Source organism: Cygnus olor, chromosome 20 (assembly GCF_009769625.2).
Source record: "Cygnus olor isolate bCygOlo1 chromosome 20, bCygOlo1.pri.v2, whole genome shotgun sequence".
Taxonomy (NCBI): domain Eukaryota; kingdom Metazoa; phylum Chordata; class Aves; order Anseriformes; family Anatidae; genus Cygnus; species Cygnus olor.
Window position 1 is genome coordinate 11918297 of NC_049188.1, and position 25466 is coordinate 11943762.

Genomic DNA, 25466 nt, shown 5'->3' on the forward strand with positions numbered 1-25466 from the left:
AGTATCTTATAGAACTGGAGACTAAATGTCTTCACTCTGCTGAAACGTATTCTGCTTTTGATTTCTCACTTTAGATATAAAAAAGCCATTTTTACCAGCCCCGCTGCTGGATTGGAATGTGGTTCAGAGGAAGATGCCCTGGAGCGTTGTGCTGTTGCTGGGAGGAGGTTTTGCTTTGGCAGATGCAAGCGCAGTATGTTCTGACATCTATTTTTCTCTGACTCAAAGGTGGACTTCCCTGGTTTGTTATCTTGTCGTGTATTACTGGGCATGCACCCAAAGCCAAACCCAGTAGAGATGTTCAGATATGGAGGTAGATCCAAATTAGCAAAAAATGGGAGGAAAGGTGAATATTTGTGCCTCTTTTTCAGGAACTTGTGTGCATTGGCCAAGTTTCTCTAATTTATCTGAGCCCTGAAAGGGCATCTTCGTTGGGGATCTTCGTTGACTGGACAGACCAGAAGAACAGTCTTTCTTATTTGTGTTGTCATACCAATCCCATCCCTGGTTAGAAAAAATAGAAGTATAAATAACACTTGTAAGATTTCCAGAACCATTTGAGGTTTGTTTAAAGGATAAATAATTTCAGATTTAAACCAAACCATTTCTGAACTGGTTAGGAAGAAAATCATTGTGAGTAGATATTTTCCAAAACTGTATACAGTGGGGTTTCTTCAGTCCCTTGTCAGTGGCTGTTGCCAGGCAATATACTGCACTCCATAAGCCCATGGTTTGATCCTATGCTCATAAATTCATAGTAAAGGTGGCTGAATTCCCAAAACAAGAACAAATCTTGAGTCAAGCCATGCTTTTTACTTCATCGCTACTAAGACATATCTAAATCAAAACCTTAGATATCAACAATGACATGCTTTGAGGAAGGTCGTATTCAGATCTAAGTTTTGTGGCTAGGCAGTTTTTAAGCCATGGGGTAAATTAAAGCTCTGGACTGTTACATTCATCTACATTCATCATACATACATACATTATTAAAGCTCTGGGGCATTAGAAGCCATGAAGGCTTTGTAATCTGTCTGAATCAATTGCTGTCTGTGTTCGTATAATATAGCACTCATACAGCATTATTATCTTCAGACACACTAGCAATGCGTGCTAGGAATCTTGTGAGTGACTGATTTAAGTATTTGCAGTAGTCTCAGCAATAATTGTTTCTGTTTAGCAGAAAATTTAATTTTGTAACCAAAGTGTGAGCAAGTATTTGTGTTCCAGGAAAATCAGGAAAGTGGGGCTGAGTATTAGCGTAGTTGGCAAGGAAATCCCTTTAGTGTTTATGACAGAACTCTGTACTTTTGTGGGTGGTATTTATATAATTCAGGAATCATTTGGAATCATTTAGCACTATATGTTAAGAACATTACACATAACATGAGTTTTCTGTTCATGAGCTATGGGTTCTAAGCCTCATCAAAGAACATTTTTCTTGTCAGAACTCTGGGCTCTCAGCTTGGCTGGGTCATCAGATGACTCCATTAGGATCTATTCCACCCTGGGCCATTGCAACAGTACTTTCGCTTATTATAGCTGTCTTCACCGAATGCACCAGTAATGTTGCCACAGCCACCCTCTTCCTACCTGTCTTTTCATCCATGGTAAGATTACTTCCATCCTGCTATCCTATCAACTGGGAGATTAGGGGTAAACTGTCAGTCTCTAGTGGCAAAACAATATCATATTTACTGTCTTGAATGTTGCTCTAATGTTAATCTGAAACCCAGTAATGAAGCAATCCATTTGACAGTGTACCATAATGGACAGTGACTTTATCTGGTGTTGGCAGGCAAAATCAAATTTATGTCCCTAGCATCACTGCTATGTTTAGAGCATCATAAACTGATAGGCAGTAGGAATGCAAATTTTATCCAATTTACACTATCCATTTGCCTGAAGCTGGAGAAACCAACTTCTTGGGGGAAGAAGCTAATTCAGGATGCCTATCCAACAGCACCCTCACTGAAAAGGAAGCCAGTTCAAGCCTGCCATGAGAAGTGTCCCTTGGCCCTAGAGAAAGTGAAGTGAGAGTCACTTTTTTAATACAGATCACCAAACATAATTACTTCCAGTCATTTTGTATTTGAACCATCAACTCAGAACTGGAAAAACAAAAACAAGACATTAACAAAAAATCCACCACTTTCTATTCATCCCTTTGGACGGTTCCTTTATCTTCATCATTTTACACTAGAATACATAAAGTGGTAATCCTGGTTATTAGAAATGTGTAATTTGCCATATTAAGATGGAACAATTTTAGACCTTAGTGAGAAAAAAATGGTAAGTTCTTCTCTAAAAGCAGATGCAATAGCTACCTTTTCTGACCAGAACTGAAATGGAAGCACAAAGGAAAAAATAGGCTATTCTCTTGTGTAACTTGGAAAGTACAACCCCTGTATTCTAGATCATTTCATCAATGTAAAATTATCATAGAATCATAGAATGGTTTGGGTTGGAAGGGACTTTAAAGTTCATCTAATTCAAACCCCCTTGCCATGGGTCCTAGACCAGGTTGCCCAAAGCCCCGTCCTCCCTGGTCTTAAACACTTCCAGGGATGGGGCATCCACAACTTCTCTGGGCAACCTGTTCCCGCACCTCACCACCGTCTGAGTAAAGAATTTCTTCCTAACAGCTAACCTAAATTTACCCTTTTTTAGTTTAAAATCATTACTCCTTGTTCCATCACTACGGTCCCTGACAAAGAGTTCCTCCCCAGCTTTCTTGTAGGCCCCCTTTAGGTACTAGAAGGCCACTATAAGGTCTACCCGGAGTCTCCTCTTCTCCAGGCTGAACAACTCCAATTCCCTCAGCCTCTCTTCATAGGAGAGGTGCTCCCTCCCTTTGATCATCTTCATGGCCCTCCTTTGGACTCGTTCTAATACATCCATGTCCTTTTTTGTGCTGGGGGCAAATATCAATTTATCTCAATAAGGGTGCTGACCTATTTGTCACTTCAGTTCTGAGTCCCACAAAGTTCATGTAATGTCTGAGAATGTTACTCCGCATGTCTTGTAATTATAGTTCCATCTCTGTGTTACCCTGGCAAGCATTCCAAAAATGTGGTCTGAGGTCAAAGAAAAGATCACTGGATATATTTGACCAGAACTCCAAATTATACCATAGAGCAAAACAAACAACAAGAAAAAATCAAGCATTGTTTTCAGTACTGTGGGACGGGGATTGAGACCAAAGTTATGTTTAAGCACATGTGGATTCCAGAATAAAATGCTTGAAAATTACTCTGGTGGTGTAATACCAAGGAATGAACTGAGCCTGTGTGTCTTGAAGATCTGGAAAATTTTCTTTGCTTTTTTTCTTCTAGTATATATTATACTTCTAGTATAATAATTCTCTTCATTACACTGCAGGCTGCATCTGTCAAGATCCATCCTTTGTATGTTATGCTGCCTGGTACTCTCAGTGCTTCCTTTGCCTTCATGCTACCTGTTGCAACACCTCCAAATGCAATAGTGTTTTCCTATGGCCACATCCGTGTTTTGGATATGGTAAGATGGTAATCGTCTTATCTGTCTCTTATCTGAAATTCTCCAGTGCATTTATTCTGAAATATGATGAGAGTTTAATTTTCTTAGCCTAACACTTCCAAAGTATCATAAAGCTCATATGGGCAGTAACTAGCACCTTACATCCTTCTCTTATGTGGTATTAGTATTGTAGTAAAGATTTGCATCTATGCAGCAACATTACCTTTCTCATAGGCTTTGGCAGACATACAGCCCAGTCCAATTGAAATTAAAAAATGACAAGTCAAAGCCTCTTAAACACCAAGGGGTTAAAATGCAGCCAGTGCTTTCCAGTGTCTTCTGGGGCTTTGGTGAGTACAGCTAAAGGCTTATTTCCACTGGAGCTGAAAGCAGAAGGTAACGATCTGTTGCCCTAGACTCTGGTCCATTGATTGCCTGCCAGACCACACAGTACCAAGTTCTGTGCCGAACACCCAAATATTATCAGTTTTCTAACTGGAGACTTGAAGGACACAGAAGCTGGTCTTTAACTAATAAGAGCAACTTCTTTTTGAATCCCTTACAGCTCCTAGATTTGTTGTATAGCAAACTGTTCACCTTTTCGCAGTGTATTCCCTGGTATTTCTACCTAAGCAAGAACATAGGGTAGTGGGTGCAGTGGCTATTTCTGTGCTTTAATTTGACTGTGTTTCTTTCTTCTTTGTGTACAATGTCCTTCCATATTTTGCTGTGCTGCTGTTTGGTTATTGTTGGCTTGGACTTCTGTCCTCACAGGTTAGATCTGGAATAGTGATGAACATCATTGGAGTCTTCTGTGTCACACTGGCCATCAACACATGGGGAAGACCTATGTTTGAGCTGGACACATTTCCAACCTGGGCGAACAGCACAACTAACCAGTGAGCAATGAAGAATTCATGTTTTATACAAGGAATGGACCCTTAATCCTACTCTGTATTGCCTGAAACCCTATATAAAGTCTTGTCACCACTTCAGATCCAGTGTTAGGTGTCTGCTACCTTCTGGGAGTCATACATCAGATCAGGCATGAACCAACTCATTCCAATCATGCTGGCACCAAATGTGCTGTTTAATTTCACAACCCTAAGGATCATGTGTCTGGATCACAAGTATGATCAAGTGATCCATTGTACCTCCAATCACCATCAAGATTTAGAATTCATCTAACTTTAAATAAAGAGAGGGCAAGCTGTTATATCAGATGGTTTGAACTATTTTATCATTGGTATGTACTTTTAAATCGTCGTAATTGAACACTGCACCCAGACAAGGCTGACAATTCATTAGCAGTTATATATATCCAAAAGTCAGCATCTGTACAGAGAAATATTGTCACTTATCTAGTGTAAGGTTTGTTACATTTTAGTCTGGCCTCAGCCATGGGGTGAAATCTTTCCAAGTCAACATCCAACCAGGTTTTCCATCACCTTCTTTTCAGTCCCAAATCTCACTGCATTTAGACACCCTTTTAGAGGGTTGAAATAACATAATTCCATGCTGGTCATGATTCTGATGATATCTTGGGCAATGATGAATTAAGGTTGCCTTTGTGTTTCTTGCACTGTGGCACTGGCAGGGCCAGGAGATTTTCCATCTCTTGGCTACAGGTAGATGTGGTTTCACATGCCAAACAATACTTTGTTATTGACAGCTTGGAAATGACTGGTGAACCGTAGGACTTGGAGTCCTCCTCCTGGAGTAGCACCTGATGCACGTTATTAATTAACTCTAGACTTTTGAAGTGGAGACAAGGCATGAGAAAGGCTCTGACCGAAGGCCTTGCAAATAATATAGTATAGCTCAGATAGTAAGGCTTGTGTTGGCTGATAGCAACAGAAGTTGTCTTGTGTACTTTGGAATTCAGGTCCCATGAGAAAAGTGTTTTGTAGCATCTGTTCATGTCATTTCTGAAGCAAAAAAAGTCTATGGAAAGATTTTTGTTGGACTAGGTGTATTGTTGGACCAGTGGTACATGGATGCTGGTTATTCAGCCCTAGAGATGAAGTTGGGAGGGAAGGTAGTGTGTTGCAGTGAAGAGACCTACGGCCATGACCTGAGTTCTGCTTCCAGATTTGCTGTGCAGCCTCAGACAAGTCAATTCAACTCTTTTTGTCTCATTTTCCCATTCTGAAAAAAAGTTGTTATGGTACCTATCTACCTCACAAAGGTGTTGTGAGGACGTAAGGGTCAAATTCTGCATCCTCAGTGATTCCCTATGTGAAGGAAAAGGGTGCACGATCTGGCCTCTAGCACAGTAACATGTGTAGGATATTTAATAGTTTTGTCATTAACTTGAATATTCTTTACAGAACTGGAAGAATATTCATATTTTGCCTTTAAAAGTGAGTAATGTACATATCCACAAAATCACCAGGTGCTTTTTCTGAGCAGAAAACTACTTCAGCAATGATTGGATTTCTGTGCCTTTATCTTCGGTGCTCTTTCAAGGTGCTGGGAACCATAAACTGTTGTTTCTGGTACCTTCAACAGCACCCTGTCTAGCCAGCTGGTTGCATGTGGTGCAGCCTCATACCTCTTCCATGGAATGATGGAGCGTGTGGATAAACACCATTCCACTTGCAGAGTATGTCTAAGGAAGAGACCAGTTCTAGTGCCAAGAAGTGACTTGGTCACAGACGTGTCACCACCTGAAGGTTATCACAGTATTTGTTTGAAGGAGTAGAAACCATTAAGCACCTTCTACGCTTTGGAAATCACCACTTAATGCCGACTTTCATCTGTATATATGTAAATGTACTTGAGAAAGGGACTTTTTCTACCTTCTGATGGACTTCACAATAGGAGGACGTTTCACCATTGCCAGGTACTTCACAGTGCTTGTTCTTCAGTATTGCAAGTAAGATAGCATGGTGCTCGCATGACTGGGTAACACTGAGCTTGCCTGTCTCAATTCATGCAGATCCAAATTCCCTTAGAAATGGTTTCAGCTAAAAGCTGTAGGACAGGCTGTTCCCTCTCCCATTTGCAGAAAGAAGAGCTTTCCTCTGTTGCTGTGCAAGTAGAAAACAAATGCTATTTTCTTGAATGGTCACACTGGGTGATTTATTGACAGAAGCGCCAGGTCGGGGGAACATATATATAGGGAGATAAAGAACTCTGTTTTTATTATAAATATGGTGCATTTGATGTGTCACCGCTCTGTCCTGTTAATTGCAAGTATTTCCTTCTGAGATACCTTCATGACATCCTGTAAGTGATATATATTTAATTAAAATGGGAAAGTTGCAGAATTAGAGCCTGGCAAATAAAAACAAAATAAAAGATAAGACAAAATCAAAAACTTGTCTCTGTGGCATGGATTGTTTCCTGTGTGACACAGTGAATCACTTGTTTCTGCATTACCTTCCTCTGTAGCATAGTACTGTTCTAGGAAGCTCCTTGTGGATACACACCATAGAAAATCAGTGCAAAGCAGAGATTTTGACACTGCTTTAAGTACCTTCAGACCTACATATCAAGGGTTCCTTTCCTCAGCTATGTGGTAATGTGAGTTTCCATCTTTGAAAATGCTCAGGCAGGACCAAAGCAGGTGGCAAATTCTACAAGCTATCTTGTTCATTTCAGGGTAAAAGATTATAGGAATCTAACAAACACAACTTGCTTTTAAGAAACAGTCTTGTACATAGTCTCCAGTATAATAGGCACAGACTTTTCTTCAGCATCAAGCATGCATGTCGTCCTGTTCCTGTGCACTGAGTAAATAAGTGTATTATTTACACTGGGTAATGCAAGGACAATTACTTTGTTACTGGAGCTAGGTTACATCCCTTTACAGCACTACAGGATAAGTATCATTAGAGATACTCATCTTGTATGGCATTATTTTTCTTCTCATCAAAGTGTTTTAGTTTTATATATAAATGGTCTTTAGGTTGTAGCATAAAGGAACCCCTTTTTCCCCCCACTTCAAAACTATGATTCTATGATTCTATGAAAACATGTACCACCAAAGCCAACAGAGACCACAGCAGTATCCTTATCATGGTCTTTGTTAGGACAGGTTACTCAGCCATGTTGAACAAGCAAATAATCCCTGGTTTATTGTATGTGAGCAGAGCATGACTTTTAATTGCTAATGCCTATGTCAGCTGTCCCGCTAGCATAACAGCTGCCTGTAAGGAGCAAAGTTAAAGCTTTCCTATTTTCTGTTCATTCTGTAGAAGGTCCTTGATTTTTCCTTTCTTCTCTCAGGATACTAAGTTGTTAATACTGTCTCTGCAAATGTTGGAACTGACATGATGAATGTCTCAAACCTGCAGAATTACAATATGGCTGATAAAGGGTTGTTCTTGACTGCCATCACACAGCACATATGGGACAATCAAGTGATCAAAAGCAGCCAGCATGGGTTTATGAAGGGCAAGTCCTGCCTGAATAACCTGATCTTCTACAACAAGATGACCCACTTAGTAGAGGGAAAAGCTGTGTGTTGTTTACCTTGATTTTAGTAGAGCATTTAACATTGTCTCCCACAGTATTCTTCTGGAGACACTGGCTGCCGATGGCTTGGACAAGTATAGAACCAGGTGGATGGACAGGCTCTGAGTAGTAGTGAATGGAGTTTGATTCTGTTGGTGGCTGATCACCAGTTCCATTCCCCAGGGTTCAGTGTTAGGGACAGTTTTGTTTAACATTTTTATCATTGATTTGGATGAGGGTATCAAGTGCACCCTCAGTAAGTTTGTGGATGATATTAAGTGGGATGGTTGACCTGCTTCGGAGTAGGAAGGGTTTACAGAAAGATCTGGGTAGGCTGGATTGATGGACAGAGCCCAGTCATGTGCCACTGAACAAAGGCAAGCGCCAGGTCCTGCATTTGGGTCATAGCAACCCCATGCAGCTGTATAGGCTTAGGGAAGAGTTGCTCGAAAGCTGCCCAACAGAAAAAAAATGAGAGTGCTGTTTGATAGTCAGGTGAACATGAGCCAGCAGTGTGCCCAGGTGGCCAAGAAGACCAAGGGCATCCTGGCCTGCATCAAAAATAGTCTGGCCAGCAGGATGAGGCAAGTGATCATCCCCTTGTACATGGCACTGTTGAGACTGCAGCTCGAATATTGTATTCGATTTTGGGACACTCACTACAAGAAGGATATTGAGTTGCTCAAGTGTGTGCATAGAAAAGCAGCAAAGCTGGTGAAGAGACTAGAAAACGAGAGTTAGCAGTAACTGAGGAAACTGGGGTTCTTTAACATGGAGGAGAGGATGCTGAGGGAGACCTCATGTCTCTCTACAACTACCTTAAAGGAGGTTGCAGTGAGGAGGACTCTTTTCTCAGGTGACAAGTGATAGGATGCAAGGAAACAGTCTAAAGTTACACCAGAGGAGGTTTAAGCTGGACATTAGGAAGAATTTGTTCACTAAGAGAGTGGTGAAGCATTGGAATGGGCTGCGCAGGGAAGTGGTGGAGTCTCCATCCCTAGAGGTATTTAAGAAATGTGTGGACGTGGCACCAAGAGACATGGTTTAGTGATGGGTCTTGGTCAGATTGCTGGTTGGATCTGATGGTTTGAAGGTCTTTTCCAACCCAGATGATTCTATGATTTTATGATCATGTATTTCTTGCCCATGTTATATCTATATCTACATCCACTTTCAGCATTCCCTATGTGATTTTGAAGTCACCAAGCTAAAAATAGCACTCAGAAATAGAGTCAAACTTACTGTGGATGCAAATCAAGTGACTTGAATCTAGTGACAGACTGTTTTCACACTGGTTTTCCAGTGTGGGTGAATAAACATATGACTTCCTGACAGTGCTCTGTCTGTTTCTCAGTGAGGTCCCCAACACTTCTGTGCATTTGAGCACAATCCCATCAATGCACTCACGGGCACTTGCAAGGCTTGGCATTTGCCTGCATGATTGAAAGGCTGTTTTTCATCTGGCTGGAAGATCTGCGTCAGATCGGACCCTCACTTTTATATACCTCTGCTGGCCCCTTTGTGCATAGTCCGTGGTATAAAGAGGACTCTGTCATCCACTACAGACTGCATCTGCTTTGCAAGATATGACAGAAGATGTTCCTGTCCTTAAGCAGAGCACTTGAGTCTCCCTGGGCCTGACGATCATACACAGTTGCTTACTCCACAGAAGTATTTTCAGAATATAACAACTTGATAGCACCAATTTCTACAAGTGAATATTAATGACAAAACGAGCAAAACAGATAATAGTATTGTTATCCAAAGCCTAAAAACAGTTTCTTAGAAAACCTGGTATCATAATGTAGTTGCATTAAATAACCATAATAGAAAAGAGGAGAAAATTGTAAAAAGTTGGTATTGTTGAGGAGGGTGGTAGTCTTTCCTTCACTGTTTTATTCACGACTAGGTTTCATTGTTTTTGAAGATTTTGATTCAAACATCTCCTGCATAACTCTGTTGCTGTCCAATTAGAGTTATATCCTATGGTCTTACTGTATCTTGCAAAAACTTTTATCTGCAAAATTAGCATGAAGACTTTTCATGGATGTTCATCCTGATAGCTGAGAAAATCCAGCTTATCAACAGAACACTGAGTTACTCAAGGAAAAAAAACAAAAAAAAAGTTCCTAGAAGGTTGATGAGTATTATATAAAAATTTGTATCTAGACAGTGGTTACCTAAAGTTGGCTTAAAGTATTCCGGGACTTGGTATTTTACAGCACTGTGTTGTAGCTAGTAAATGACTGCATGAAAAACCCTGTATTGAGCTCTAGTAATAACGTTCATTTCACAGGAAAGCTTGCTTTTAAGACTTTCTTTCTTTGTGCCCATAACTGTTTTGTTTTAATGGCCAACCATCCCCTTTATTTTTCAGACAGAGATCTATTGAAATCCTCATGTCTAGGAACTCTTTGGTAGAGTTACACTAACACCAGCTGATAATCCTTGGGTTTGGGCTATTAAGGCCAACTGCTTTTCTATCGCCAGCAAGTTGTGTGTGCCAGGCTTTGTTTATATATATATATGTGTGTGTGTGTGTGTGTATGTATGCATTTTATGTGCATGTATATATATGTTACACATATAGAAAGAGCAGAAAGTTGTTCACATATTTTCATGTGAGTCTAGGCTGCTGTAGGATTACTTAAGAGCGAGTGTGTAAATGAGTCAGGAAAACTGTGGAAGTATGTGTGTTAAAGAGAGACAGTGTAAGTATAAAGCAAGAAGCCAGAGACTGGTTTATTAAAGCTTCTTTCTGGACTCTACTCAAACTTCAACCAAGTTGTTTAACTTTTCTCTTTCAGTTTTAAATGTTGTATTTAATGCTTATCAACCTATAACACTGGTTAGAAATATGTCCTGCTAATTCATGCATGAAAACAAAGATTAAGTGCTCTGCCTAACTAATGAACAAGTTATGTTGCTGAAGGCTCTGATTTCAATCAAATTGTATGAAATTTGCTGTGATTCTTGAAGTTCTAACTCTTTCAGTCATGTGGGAATCCCAGCTTTTGTTGGAAACTGTGACAGAATGGCAGGAATGCCTTTGGATATCAACTCTAGCTCAAAATAAATGAAAACAAGTAACAGGAACTCACTGTTTCAGTTTTAAATTACTTAGTTTTAAGTGCAGACTTGCAATTTTGAGGGTTTGGCTTGTGAATTTGTGCAGCAATTTGCAGTGCATAGCAAAACTGAGCCCATGCTGGCAGAAAGTGGTATTTCTTATCCATTATGTCAGTTGGTCCCCGCTTTTCCCCTTGCTGTTAAATCTTTGTTGTTAAATGTTGTTAAGTTCCTTTTGTTATATTTGCACTTGAATGAAAGCCTAATAAAAATGTAAACTATATTTATCAACAGACAATTCTTCTTTGTAGTAGATTTTTCTCATCTGCTTGGTTATTTAAGCAGTGGTTTAGCATTCCAGTGTAGTAACTGTCAACTCAATATACTGAAAACAATTTTCTTATTCATCCTGTGCTTTTGCATGAGTAGTCAATATTTGTAACTTTTTATGGGGAAGGAAAACATGCTTCTTCCAAAGGCAAATTCTAAGGAATTCCAGTGTCTTATATGGAATAGAGGCAATTGCAGCACAAGCCATGTGGAGGCACAGAGTAAAAGGTAGCCATAGCACGCTGCTCAGAGGTGATTAAGGACTGCTTAACAAGATGTTTGTTAGCTTTTTAGAAAATGAGTTGATTATACTGAAAGTATTTTTGCTAATTTCATTTTTTTTCTGCAGCACTACATCAATAGTTGCCTATTAGTTGTGGTGTAAATGTGGATTGTAGATTCTGGTCACAAGGAAGAGACCATTTCTTAAGTAAGAAAAAATGTTTTATCTTTCCCATGTTTACTTCACTACTTTATTTACCCACATGAAATTACTCACTGGCCTGATTTGGCACACAGCTTTTCAATGAGTTTTCATAAACCATTCCAGGTCAGAATGTGCACCTCATAAAATATTATTTTTATAGGCAAACCATACACTTGACAGAACTGAGTGTACTGGATACTAAAACAACATACATGTGTGAACTAATCTTTGTGAACAATAATATAGGTTGGGTCTTTGCAAATATTTTAGCAGGCTTGTTGAATATCAAATTTTCCATCAGAAAAAAAGTTAATAAATTTTTCAGTTAAGCAATGATTATTTCTGGAGCAAGTATCTATTTTTCTTCAATAGTTTGTCTTGGTTACGCAGTCAAAAATAGAATTTCTATCAAGGTGGGGGAGGTTTTATCTCCTTAATAACAAAAGCTGAGGAAAAAGAAAAAAAAAAAACTAGGCAGTCCCCTACCCTCAAATGTCTTATGGTTCCTCATTTCAGAGCTCACCTTTGACTCTTTTCATTCATAACTGACTACAGATATGAGTCCAATCAATAAGAGCGAATATGAATATAGTATCCCAGGATACTGAAAATGCACAAGTTAAAATCAACCATCAGGGAATCCATATTGGGAAACATATTCACCCTTGTCTAAAGGGTCTTCAAATAAGTAAATCTTAATTTTTTTTTGCATGTGATCTGGGTCCAGCTCTTAGCATTTGGTGTTTTTTGTTTGTTTGTTTATTTTTCATCTTGGACAGACTTAACTTGGTGATGGCCAGCATTCTAGGAGTTAATTAGATGCAGGTGTCCTTCATGAAACACCTCTCAGGTCTTTGCTAATTTATACAAAGACCTGCAGCAGTCATGCATAGCCTAGCTATGTGGAGTCCTTTCACTGTACTGTATTTTATTTGATCCCACAGTAGGTTAGAGTCTGCACAATAAAGTAAGGTTAGGGAGAAGGTCAGGATTCTCTGCCTCCTGAGAAAACCTTTAAGGAATGGAAATTACAAGGGTAAGTGTTTTATTTTTCTTCTGTGGCTTGGTCCCTTGTAGCAGCTGGAGCCAAAAGATCAGAAAAAGACCCTAATAAGTACTGGGAGGCATGAATGCCTATCCTTATCAGTGTTATGCAGGTGAGAGGTCCAAGTTCATATACTTTATAAAGCCAGTCTAGCAGGGTCACTCTGTATGTAGAAGACTACCTGATGTAACAAACTTGAGCAGTGAGAGCTGGAGCCGTTGAAATAAAGCTCCTACAGAAAGAGGCTAACTCAGCTATCTAGAAACCTTTCAACTTTATTAAGCAAAGATGTGCATGATGTCTGGACAGCTCTGCTAATACTTACTGTTGAAACTCTTGCACTCAGGAGCAGAAGGTGAGCAATTTTAGGAACAAAGGCCATTCTGACTATTCTTCCAGAACTGGAAATAGATTCCAGGAACGCTGCTGTCCAGAATGTGGGCAGAACCCTTGCTCCTGTCTTTTGTTGTCAGTGTTGAATGTTCCTGGTGTAGGAGATGCATGTTACCTGAATGGAAAAAATGTTCTATGAATAAAATCTTCCATCTGCTGTGCTGTTCTGCACAAGAGCTCTTATAGCTTCATGTGGACTGTTTGGTGGCATTCATTAAGTGTAAGTAAAAGAGAACATGGAAAAGTTGCTGAATAATTATAGCATGCAAGAGAATGCCAGAGAGGCTGTCACGAGTGTTCTGTGATCTAAGATCAAGCTTGTTATGATTTCTTTGTCTTCCTCCCGAAAATGAGCCTTTCTGTTCAAGTAAGGTTCTCAAGGAATGGATATGACACTGTCATTTCCAGCAAAAGACTTTTCCAGCTTTGAGTCTAGGGAATTTTTTTATTATTATTTTTTTCCCTGAGAGTGCATTTAGATAGCCTTCCTTATTATTTTTCTTCTGTGCTTCCACTGATAGCAAAAGTAGCCCTTTCACAAAAGTTGAGGTCTGAATATTTCCTGAATCCTGGTATTCTGGATCTATAGCTCCCAAGAAAACAGGTTCCTGATATTCAGCAAAAGGGGCGATTTTCTCTGCCTTGTGTGTTTTTGTCAGCTCTAAAGAAATAATTAGAAGACCTCCAAACTTTGGAAATGTGAGGTTAAAACACTGGAATGATGATCTGCCTTGTAGTTAGCATGTACATGTTACGTGGCTTGTGGTTAAAGATTTCCATAAAAGGCTGCTTGGTAGTCTAAAGATTTCCATGAAAGAATAGATTGCAGAAATCAGAATATCCAGGTTGGGGGGGGGCGGGGTTGTTTGTTTTTATAATATACTTTCTAAGCATGGTTGTGGAGTCATGGATTTCATTTGCGGTAATTATTTTTTCTCTGAAACAATTTTTTGATTTCTACCCAATATCTAAGAGGTGATCAGGATTTTCTCTGTGTCTCACTATCAGACACGTAATAGGAGATCCAGGTGCAGTAGTACTGTTGAGGTAAAAATAGCTTTATGTACTGGTCTGTACTAGCCAGTATTACTGATCTCAAGAGACAGCAAAATTAATCTAGGATCTGATCCTGAGACTTCTTTTTTTTTTTTTTTTTTTCTTTTTGCAATGGTTAAACTGGAGGACTGCAAGATCAGACAGCTCAGCGATTATTATGGTGAGAGGTAGTTTAACATTTCTTATTTATAGTGTATATAAAGAGGCCTACAAAAAGGCTCAAAATATGGCAATTACTCAAAATATTTTAATTAAGACTTTAACTCTGCAATACAGCAAGAAAAACATTGAATATAACACAAGGAACATGTCAAGGTGTGCTCTACACTGTTGCGTAATTATTCAATAAGTTCTAGGTTTCTTCAAGTTACTGAAGTATACATGTTAGACATAATCCAAACATTCTAGTGTAGGACTGACATATGGAGGTTAAGAGACTTGTCTACATAAGGTATATTTAGATTTGCCTCCTAAGGAGTTCAGCACTTCTGTCTGCCTGAATGCTATATAATCTTAACTATATGCATTGACAGACTGGCTAGCATGCAACTAAAGAGAGGGTTCATATTTTTGCCAAATATTTATGTAAGCATCCATGAAACTATAACTATTTGTGCACCACCTTTGCAATGACCAAGAATTAAAGTTATTTTCATCATGGGTGGGTGAGCTTGTGGGTGAGTTTGTACAGGATATTTAAAGTTTTACAGGAAGGAATCTCACTAATCATAACATCTTCATTACCAGGGGCCTTGCAATTCTAGCACTCTTTTCTTCAGCTGCATAAGTAAGTGCAGTGATATTTCAAGTACAGTTATATGTTCCTGTACAAGACTAGGAGAATCTAATTTGCCTAATTCTCTTAAGTCAGGCAACTGATGTGGTGATAAGGCAAAAAAAAAAAAATCTTGTTTTTATATTTAGCTCCAATGATTTCACTAACATGACTCATTTTTATCAAAATGTTAATACTCATGGTTATTACCATTATGGACTTGGTGGAAGATATAAATGTGTCATGGAATTAAAGAGCCTACTCTCTGGAATAAGAGACTGACAGGCTAATAATATTGAACAACTGAAATGCTTCTCCTAATAACACTTTAACTCAATATTGCATGTGGTTTAGCATTTGTTCTAAGCATCCTTTGAAGTCTAAATAAAGCCCATTGACTCACTTCAAAGTTTTTTCTTTAAAGCACCTTTAAAAATGTCTTAAAATGACAAGCAATACCTTAGTGAAGATATTCCTTCCAGAATGTTACTCTAAAGTTCAAAGCATATTGATCCTGGCAAAGGGCTGACCTCAAACTCAGCTGTGTTCCCAGTGTCCTAAGAATAGAAGACTGACATATTTTTAACCAACTTATTAAAGAAAAGTATAAAATGCTTTGTGACCTTTTGACATTTAAATTTGTCTTCGCTTCCTAATGGTTATCTAAACCTGGAGGAGTATCGTAGTCACATGAGTACATGTTGCACTGTCTGTAAGCCACAGACTTCTAAGTCTTTCTACACTCCTTCACAAAATTTTCTGCTCCACTGAATGGTGTTTAATAGTCTTCAGATGAAGATTGTTCTACCATGATTATCATAGGTTGGCTTTTGAAATGCGTGTTACCTGCCAGTTTCTTGAACTAAAAAAAAAAAAAAAAAAACTTAATTGAACAGTTAAGCCTTTAATTAAATATGTTCTGACAGTTGTTTCAGTCAGTGATAACTATGATCTTGCTTCTATTCAATTACAATTATAACATTGGAGTAAAAAAATTGCAGACTCTGTACTGGCTTGTTATATTTATAACATAATGCATACTCTGTTCTCTGTTATTTAACCATATTTGTAGCAGATTACTCTCCAGTCTGAAAAATTCTGTCTTGCATTCTATGGTTAAAATCCTTTAAGATGTCATTACCCATGTCAATTTAAGTGCATCCTATACTGAAGTAGATGGGTAAATGAAAGCATATCTCTTGGGGTCCAAGCATTGTGTATAAAGTACTTACTGTTTAACAAGATCACTGTTATCAATTATGAAGCCTTGCTGAATCTTTTCTTTCTCATGGAAACGCATTGTACTTTGATGTCATAGGTAAACTCTTAGAAATGTTTCACTTCCCTCATTTCCACCTTCAGGAGCTAACAGCACTTCAGACAAGACTCCTGTGTGTAATGGAGTCTTGGTGTCTTCACATCCCAGAAATAGTTTCATTTAATGACTGTGTCTCCCTGCCAATTCTAGTGATGCTATATTGTACTTGACATCATAAACCATATTGTTTTCTAAACAGTATTACTGTTAATGCAGTACTGATCAGCATGATTAAAAAGGCCAGAACCTAGCCTATAGCTTCTAATATTCTCTGAAACTGAAATGAGTGCAAAACTGAAGCTTAAATCAGTGGAAGGCATATCCAGCTAAAAACTGTCATTAACCGAAAGTTTGGAAGTTTGACTAAGCTAATATTTAAAAGTATAAATAAACCTAACTTTTCCTAGAGAAAGTTTTTTTTCTTTTTTTTTTTTTTTTAATAGCATGACCCTGACTTTCAATTTTGTTCCTAGTTTTGATGGCCAAGAATTGAGTTGTTTGACTTAACTCTCTGGCAAACCTACATAGTAATTTATTTCCCGTGACCAAGCCTTTCTTAGGATTCTCTCCTCTGAAGTCAGTTTTGGGAGAGAAATCGCATTCCAGAATAGCAGTGCAGATGCATGGGATCTGTTTGATCTCTGCTTTTAGCCCAAAGTATGTGTTTACTGGGGAGTGACTTGTTACATTTTGTTGTAGTAATGGTAGTATTCCATAACCACTAAAACCTTGGATTTTTTGTTGTTTGGTTTCTCTCCTTTTTTTTTTTTTTTAAAAAAAAAAAAAGAGCGCAACCCTATTTTATTAGGAAAAGCTATGCATAAATCCTGTTTAGATTGTTTTGTAACCCAGCTTCCGGGGGGGGCGGGTATCACAGTGCATAGGAAGAGATGGTATTATAGAAAAATCACTAAGTAAGACACTAAAAGTAGTTTAAAAATGAAAATAGCAAATCACTTGCATTTAAAAAATAAATAAAAATCAGTCAGGTTTCAGGTAAGTCTGTATACAGTGTACTGTTACACAAGTGCCTAATCATACAATTGTAGTAGCAATGAACCTAAGCTAACTTGACAGTGTTAAACCATAGGGGCTTTTGTTCTAAAAATCTAGGATGTAACCCCAGGCAAAAATGCAACCTCTAGAATAAATTTACAACCTGAAAGCTGGACTCCTTTCCAGGGTGCTGATGCAACAGTGCAGTTCTGCTTTGCACTCTTGGAGTGTTTGTTTATTAACTGGTTTCACTCTGATACAACTTTTTAATGAATGAGGAATTAACTGCAGAGGTTGTCTGAAACCTACTTGGCTCATTGTAAAGTTGCTACAAAACAAACAGACAAAAAAACGTCCAGGCTCAAACTTCTGTCCAATATGCAGAAAGAAAGAACACAAAAATAAAAATCAAAATGTAGTTCAATATTTTAGGTTTGAGTCTCTCCATTTTCCTCAGCTTTGGAAATGTTTATCAACGGCTTGCCTAGTGCAAAGTTAAAATGAATGTTTTGCAAATACAAACACAGTCCTCTTCTTTTACCGTTCCCAGCTTTTACCCTACATCTATCTGGGGGGAGGAAGGAAAAAAAAAATGACTGGAACATTGGTAACACAGGTAAATAGAATGAAAAATCCTAGCATTGAGATTTAAGGCATACAGCTTTCTAGACAAAGGTTCTGTCTAGAGACAGGCATTGCTATGGTTTGACTTGGGGGAGGCTCTAACATAGACTGAACTAGAGTCTCAGGCATTACAGAACCTCCACAGAAAGAAGCCACAGGAAACCAGATTGTGTAAGTTCTGCTGTTCACGGGTTTATATGGTATATTTTCATTTCTGTTGGAGCATCCTAACTTTAATAAAGCATTTAAAAATGATTTTATTGAATTCCATCTTAAAATACTTTGTTCGGTTAGGTAAGTATTAATCTCTTAATGTAGATTGTAGAAATCAAAATGGCAAATCATTTCCACTTGATTTTAAGTACAGAGAACTTTCTTTATATCATAAGCACCAAACTACTTACTGAAAGTAGTAGTTCTGTCTTTTTCTTTAACCAGCTTTGCAATGTCCCAGTCCAAACTGATTCCACATTTGGAAAAGACCTCTACACCCCTTTTATAGCAAGTCCACAATTTTTGAAGTATCTGTTATATTTAATCTACAGATCTTCTTTGGAAATTCTGTTGCTATTGCTTTGGGGGCAGTACAGAACTATAGGGAATACACTCTTAAAATATCTTCCTCACCTGTCTATAGGTTGACCATGGCTGGTTTATTTTTATCTGGTTAACACTAATAAAATGTTAACCTCTCCAGCCATATTGCTGTTAGAAGGAATACTCTCTTTTGATTAGGGAAAAAAAAAACATAAGACTTAGACATCAGGATGATACATAACTTTATGCCTACGCTGGTTCACATTCAAACAGTTTATATGGGACTTTTTTTCCATGTGGTAGAAGCTTGCAGATTTTTTTGCGACTGCTACCTGAAGGTGGCAGCAAAGTTTTCAGAGGTCCTTTTGTTCTGCCGGCAAAGTTTGCAGAGTGAAATGATTGCTATGAAACTGAATTTCGGTTATTTGAACAATACACCAGATTTTGTACTTTGACTTCTGGCACTTAAAAGTTTGAAGTGAGCTACAGAACACAACAGGACAGCAAGGGAGGAATTTTTCCAATACTATCTTCCATCTGGGTTATTATTTGGAGGCTCTGTTCTTTCTGGCCACGCAGGTTGTTACATGCTCTGCCATTTAAAAACCGGTAGCACGTATCTGCTTACCTACGGAGGAGAACGGCTGCCTACTAGATAAGACACAGGAATTTATATTCTGGGTACGTGTTTCTGAGTAATATTGTTATGGGGAAAAATCTCCCTCTGCCAGTGTACATTTCCCTCATGAAACTGCCGTAACTTTTTGTTCCCTGAAAAATGACTTATTGTAACTTGTCCAAGAGAATTTATCTCAGTATTTAAAAACTAATACTGAATGAGGAATCCTGTCATCATACGTTTGAAGACCACGAATGACAATTATCACATGAGAAGCTCTTTTTGCCACGGGGGAGCTGCGCGGCATGAGTCGAGCGCAGCCTCAGACCGGCCCGTCCTGCCCGCTCGCTCGCCCTCTGCCGACGAGGCCATTTCCTGCGTTCGGTGCCCAAGCACCAGCCCTGGGATTCTCCGGGGCAGGGGGCTGCCGCGAAGGCGTGCGGCCGGGAGCGGGCTCCCCCTGCAGCAGCCCGAGTGTCTCCGCCGGCCGGTCCGAGCTCGCCGTGCCGGCGCCTCGGGGCCGGGCGCCCCGCTGGCGCGGTCCCGCCCGCTGACAGGCGGCGGCGGGGCGCGTTCCCGCAGGCCTCGGGGCGGGCCCTGCGGGCAACCGCACCGCCCAGCCCGTTGCCGGGCAACCGTCACCACCTTCCCAAGATGCCCCGGTGACCGTCCCCGCTGGGCTCCCGTCCGGGAGTGCCTGTCGCCATCTTGTGCCTCGGCGGGGCGGGGCCCGGCAGGCCGCCATGGAGGCAGGTGAGGGGCTGCCAGGGTGGGACGGCGCGGCCGGGGTCGGGCTGTGGGCCGGGGCGAGGCCGCCTGCAGTCCGGCCGCGCGGCGAGCTGCGGCCGGCTCGGAAGTGGGTGCCTGTGGGGGCGTGCTCTGAGCTCTTCCTCGGAAGAAGGGGGCCAGGGGCAAAGTCGTGCTGCTCCCGCTGGGCTGCGCGGTTCTCTCCTTGTGAGGCCGCTCCCGGCACCCGGCCTGCCCTGGTGCCGCCCTCCTGGCTCCTGGGGAGGCGTCTGTGGCCCTCATCCTCTCAGACGCCGTGGGAGGGGATAGCCGTAGAACAAAAGCCCGCTACCCCAAAACTCTAGGATAGCTTTTGCACCTTTTGCCACGGATGCCAGGCTCGACTTCATGTTTAACGTTTGTCCTTAATTCAGGAGTCTGAGCTGCAAGTCGGGGAGCTCAGGGTCTTCGGTCAAGCCCATCCTGTCCTTGGTCTTTATTCTATAGAATGCATTAGTTTTCACAATGATGCATGAGCCCTGGGCTAGTAGCTCTGCCTTGACAGCATTTTAGAAAAATGAACGTGTGCTTAGATGCAGCTTTTCCAGGGGCATGTATATCCAGGTGTTACAATCTGTTGGTGGTCGCAGCTGGGAATTGAAAGTAAGCGTCGCAGTCCTGTGAATGAGTGATCGCTAGTGATAACAACAGACATCTGAGCACTGAGCTGTCTTCCATCAGTAAGGGTCTGCTATGTGTTCATTATCGTTAAGATTTAAGCATTCTATATACCTTTTTTTCCTATGTTCGCAATTTGCATTGCACAGCTCTTGAATTCTGTGTTCAAGTTTCTTATTTTTTTAAGGACATAGCCATTTCTCTATAGCGTGGAAATGCTCAGTGGTGCAGGATGGAGCCATCAGAGAGTTGTCATGAAAATACTATGTCAAGTAGAATTTATCAAATTACTATCACAGAATTTTTATAAGTTTTCATAAATATTACACAAATAATTATACCTACTTTAACATGTCAAAGTATTTTATTTAGCCCTGGTTGGTGCCAAAGAAATTAAAAGAACTTCCGTCAGTGTGGGCTGTTTTAAACAGATTAAAATCTGACTGTTTAGTAGTTTGTAAAAGATTGTTTTATATGCATAATCACAATGTACACGGATTACCAGAATTCTCTGAAGCATATATTCTCAATGAAATATTTAATAGCTTACAAACATAGGTGATATGGTGAAAATAGGCGAGAATAAATCTGTAATAACCAACCTGGATCAAGTAACAGTTTATACCAATAACAATGCAGTGACACTCAAAAAGAGACACTTTTTAAAATGAAGGTACTTTGGTGGAGTGATTCTAAAAATAAGAAAGTTGATTCTTAATAGCTCTTTTTCTGTATGGTAGGCCCTGCCACATATTGTCGTGGGTGTAAATGGAGAAATTACATGGAATTCTTATGATCATTGCTAAGCAGGTGAAAACTGGCACTACTGAGCTTTGATGTGGTATTGGGTTCAAGGGAGTCTGTTCCTCCACATTTCATCTCCCAGGAAGGGACTATTTGGCAGAATTGCAGAATAGTTAACATTCAAAGGATCTTCTGGAGATCACGTAGGCTACTGCATGCCTCAAAGTAGGATCAGGTAGAGCAGATTGCTAAGGGTCTTGTCTAGTCAGGTCTTCAGTGTCTCCAGGGATGAAGACTCCACAGCTTTTCTGGGCAACATATTCCTTTATGGATTTAAAAAAATAAAATCTTTACTTTAAAAGGATTTCCCTATATTTCAGTTTGTAGCCATTGCTTCTAGTCTTTTCCCTGGGCACTACTGAGAAGAGTTTGATTCTGTCATCTTCATTCTCTTATGTCACGTATTTATACACTATTCGTAAGTTTCCCCCGAGTCTTTTGTTCTCAAAACTGAACAGTCACAGCTGTCTTTGTCTCCTTGTACATTAGATGCTGTAATCCTTTATCTTTGTGTCGGTTTGTTGGGCTTGCTTCTGTATATCCATATCTTCCTTGTCCTGGGGAGCCCCACAATTGGATGCAGCACTCCAGATAGGGTTTCACTGGTGGTAATTAGAGGGTAAGCATCACCACCCTTTATCTGCTAGCAATGCTTTTCCTAATGCAGCTCAGGATGCTGTTGAGCTTCTTTGCCACAAAGGTATGTTGCAAGTCATATTTGACTTTGTCTGCCATGACTTCTAGGTCCTTCTCCACAAAAGTGTTTTCCAGAAGGTTGGCCCCTCAGCCTGTGCCGTCACATGGGGTTATTCCTCCCTACATACAGGTCTATGCATTTCTCTTGGCTGAACTTTGTGAGATTCCTGTCAGGTCACTCTGAATGGTAGTGCAACCTTCTGGTGCTTCAGTCACTTCTCTCAATATTGTCATATGCAGTCTTGCTGAATGTGCAGTGTGTCGCATTGTTATGTTCAACTAGGATTTTGGTGGGCCATTTGCTGTTCTCTCTTCTTAACCTTCTTAAATTTTCCCTGTACAAATAAACCAGGTTCCTTGCTTTTACCTTTTCCTTCACTAAACAAAGGGTCAGTGGGCATTCCTCCATTCTTTACATTTTGTCTGTTTAAAAAAAAAAAAAAAAGCAAACACCCACATATTTATTAATGTAGGCCCAACACTGATTCATCTGTGGAAAAGGCTTTGCCAAATGAGTTCATATTTATTATGGGGAGTTACTGCTTCATCTCCTGTTTAAACATGTTTTTTCTATTTGTATGACTCAAATTGAGAAATTGACTTTCAAGTCTATCACGTGGGTCCAGTTCTTACTGTTTCTCTTGTATATATCAGATGATACAGGAAATCGACTGAGGTTCCAGCTGGAGTTGGAATTTGTTCAATGTCTGGCAAACCCCAATTATCTCAACTGTAAGTACTTAAATGTCAGGATCCTGAGGAATGAATATTATTTAATGGTGTTTATTATCACTGGTAACACTAAACAGTGACCAAAAGGTTAAACAAAGAAAGGTGAATAGATCCTTTTCCAGCATAAAGGTAGTCTTTAAATAATTTCATTTACCCAAATTTCTAATGGCAGGAGGAGGAAGCCTTTAAAATGCAAAATGTTTATGTTATTGAAATAAAATAAAATGCATCTATCTGGTGCAGAAGAGAATAAGTTCAAGTGAAAATAATAATTTCAAGCTAACACTGTTCGTTTATCTGAAACCAGAATTTAACTGATGCTAATAATAGTTTCAGGCACTAAATGTAATACCTCTGATTTTCACTGCCTGTTTCGATGCTAGTCAAAAATTCCTGTTTTAAACAGCTATTCATGTCCTTGTTGCTGTACAAATGGAACATTATAAGGGAAATGAGATTAGCTTATTATACCTATAATGCTGACATAAAATATATATTATGCCCTTTGTATTTATTTTGTCCTGAGTTGCCAAAAAATGTTTGGAATCATAAATTTATTGCACAAGTGTCTCCTCTGTATAGTTTCGTGAATGCACATTGTTCAAATCTGGCAGATTTTTTCATACCTCTGTAGCTGACAATTCCTTGTTTGTCATTTTATTTCAGTTCTTGCACAAAGGGGCTACTTCAAAGACAAAGCTTTTGTAAATTATCTTAAATATTTACTATACTGGAAAGAACCCGAATATGCAAAATACCTGAAGTAAGTATTAAGATCACTTAGGTTTCTGCATTTTAATGATTTGATACTTATCTTCTATTATGCACTGTATGGCAGCATCTCAAAATTTGATTTTTCCGTGCAAGCAACCAAAACCTGCACTGTATTTATGTGTAACATAAATTTTCCTGTTTCCAATAGCCCGGATTTAACAGGAATAGACAAAATTACAGAACTTGTTGTTAGTAAGTTGTGCATGGAATCTACGTTTTGCAGTCTTTATCTCTACCTTACATATGCTTAAAATAAAACTTTTTAGCATTATGGGACAAAACTACTTCATTCTAACATGTAGTTAGTGGGCTAAACTGATTTTTGCCTTGTTGATGCCTATACGAAGTAAAGGATGATTTTGCATTTTTTTGTTAGTGTTGATACTCTTCCATATTTTGGAAAAACAGTTTTTGTCTGTGTATTTTAAATGAGCCCTGGAAACAGACATTCTAGTTAATGTGTTTGTTTTAATGAAATCTAACCATTAGAAAAGTTACTCTAGGCAAGTACGTATATGCGCTAATAACAGTGCTTGCTTTCTAGCCTAATAGTGAAGGTATTAAGTTGCAGTGCATAGAACATGGACAGTCTTAAGTGGTTTGATACTTGAGTAAAACACTAAATAAATAAAAGTAAATTATGAACTCCGGAGTTACTGGAGACTCCAGTTCTAGTGTCACTTGTAAAAACTTGTATTGAAGTATTTGTGTTTTTCTTTTTTAATCCAGGTATCCTCAGTGTTTGCATATGTTAGAGCTGCTCCAATATGAACACTTTCGCAAAGAACTGGTAAATGCTCAGTGTGCTAAGTTTATTGATGAGCAACAGATTCTTCACTGGCAACACTATTCACGGAAGAGAATGCGCCTCCAGCAGGCACTTGCAGAGCAGCAGCAACAAAACAATACCTCTGTAAAATGAAAAATGCTTGGAAGAGTGATGATAAGGTGTACTTCAAGTATTTACAAAAGAGGAATGAACTGTTTTGTAGGTTTGGCTGTGTGTGTGTATTTGTCAAATGAGGTTTTTTCTTTCACCTACTGTACCGACTTTTTAAAGATAAAGACTGACACATCTACTTCTGCAATTTATTTTGAAGCATGGAAAATCTTGAAAATTACTTTAGGTATTTGTTCCTATGGATTTTGTAAACAAAACATAGTTTTTGAGGGCACTATCATGTACGTATCATAACAAAAAGTGTAGTTCAGCAGTCTCTCCTTAGTAGGCATGTTCCCTGGAGAACAATGTGTCTTGAAGTTTGGCTAAGAGCTGCCTCATGTACCCCTTTCTACAACCGCAGGAAGAGCAAACTTGAAGTAATTGTGATTGCTGCACAAAATTTAATTTGTGGATTTTTGCCTTGAAACAGAGATGAGTTACTATTTGTTATTTCTGTTTACCTGGTAATCATTGTTTCTGGGGTTCTTAGAGGGCTTTCCTGGCAGTGTTTTTTAGAGACCAAAATTGAAGTGTGAAGAAACAAGAGCTGCAAGATTAGAGCAGAGATAAGTAATAAACTTTGTGAATACCCAAAAAGGAAATAGGCTGTAGCTGTATCTATTCCTCTAAACTCAGCTTACTTTAATCTTGGTTTTCTTCCAGTGAAATATAGGATGCTCTTAGACTCTTTTCTACAGTATGTGTACTGAAAACAATTTGTGTTACAAAAAAGGTGTAAATGCACATCTGGAGAAGCATTTGTCATTTATTCTTGTATAGTTTTTTGTAAGAATACAGATTGTGGCAGATGCCAGGGGTTTAATTTTCATGATTTAGATTGTGTTCATGCTGTATTCATGTTATATTTCATGTTCATGTAGGAGGAGGTACTGTGACGTGATCAGAACCAGACTGGTAGCCTTTAGCTTAGGCTGAACAGATAAACTATTAAACATCTTTAGTAT

General features: G+C 39.3%; 2 protein-coding genes and 1 long non-coding RNA gene across 5 annotated transcripts in view; 2 read left to right on the forward strand and 1 right to left on the reverse strand.

Moving 5' to 3' along the window:
* The window catches only part of SLC13A5 (solute carrier family 13 member 5), a 23721-nt gene extending 16930 nt beyond the window's left edge, over positions 1-6791 (forward strand). For both annotated transcript variants that reach the window (XM_040532564.1, XM_040532565.1), the window contains 4 exons: positions 75-193; positions 1449-1610; positions 3382-3519; positions 4273-6791. In XM_040532564.1, coding sequence (XP_040388498.1) covers positions 75-193; positions 1449-1610; positions 3382-3519; positions 4273-4401 — 548 coding nt within the window. In that variant the 3' untranslated portion in view covers positions 4402-6791. The remainder of the gene's footprint in view (positions 1-74; positions 194-1448; positions 1611-3381; positions 3520-4272) is intronic.
* A 12520-nt stretch (positions 6792-19311) lies between these two features.
* MED31 (mediator complex subunit 31) lies at positions 19312-25098 on the forward strand. Of its 2 annotated transcripts, none has more exons than XM_040532494.1 (4): positions 19312-19897; positions 22707-22784; positions 23451-23547; positions 24288-25098. In XM_040532494.1, the coding sequence occupies exons 1-4, from the start codon at positions 19366-19368 to the stop codon at positions 24478-24480; spliced, it is 900 nt and encodes a 299-aa protein (XP_040388428.1). In that variant the 5' UTR covers positions 19312-19365; the 3' UTR covers positions 24481-25098. The 2 variants fall into 2 exon arrangements, with proteins under 2 accessions (XP_040388428.1, XP_040388429.1); XM_040532495.1 differs by having other exon boundaries at positions 19767-19901.
* On the reverse strand, positions 21076-23438 carry LOC121057807. The gene is made up of 2 exons (XR_005813964.1): positions 23137-23438; positions 21076-21619 (listed from the first exon to the last, which is right to left on the reverse strand). It is a non-coding gene; the product is annotated as an uncharacterized LOC121057807 (long non-coding RNA).
* Positions 25099-25466: the final 368 nt, after the last annotated feature.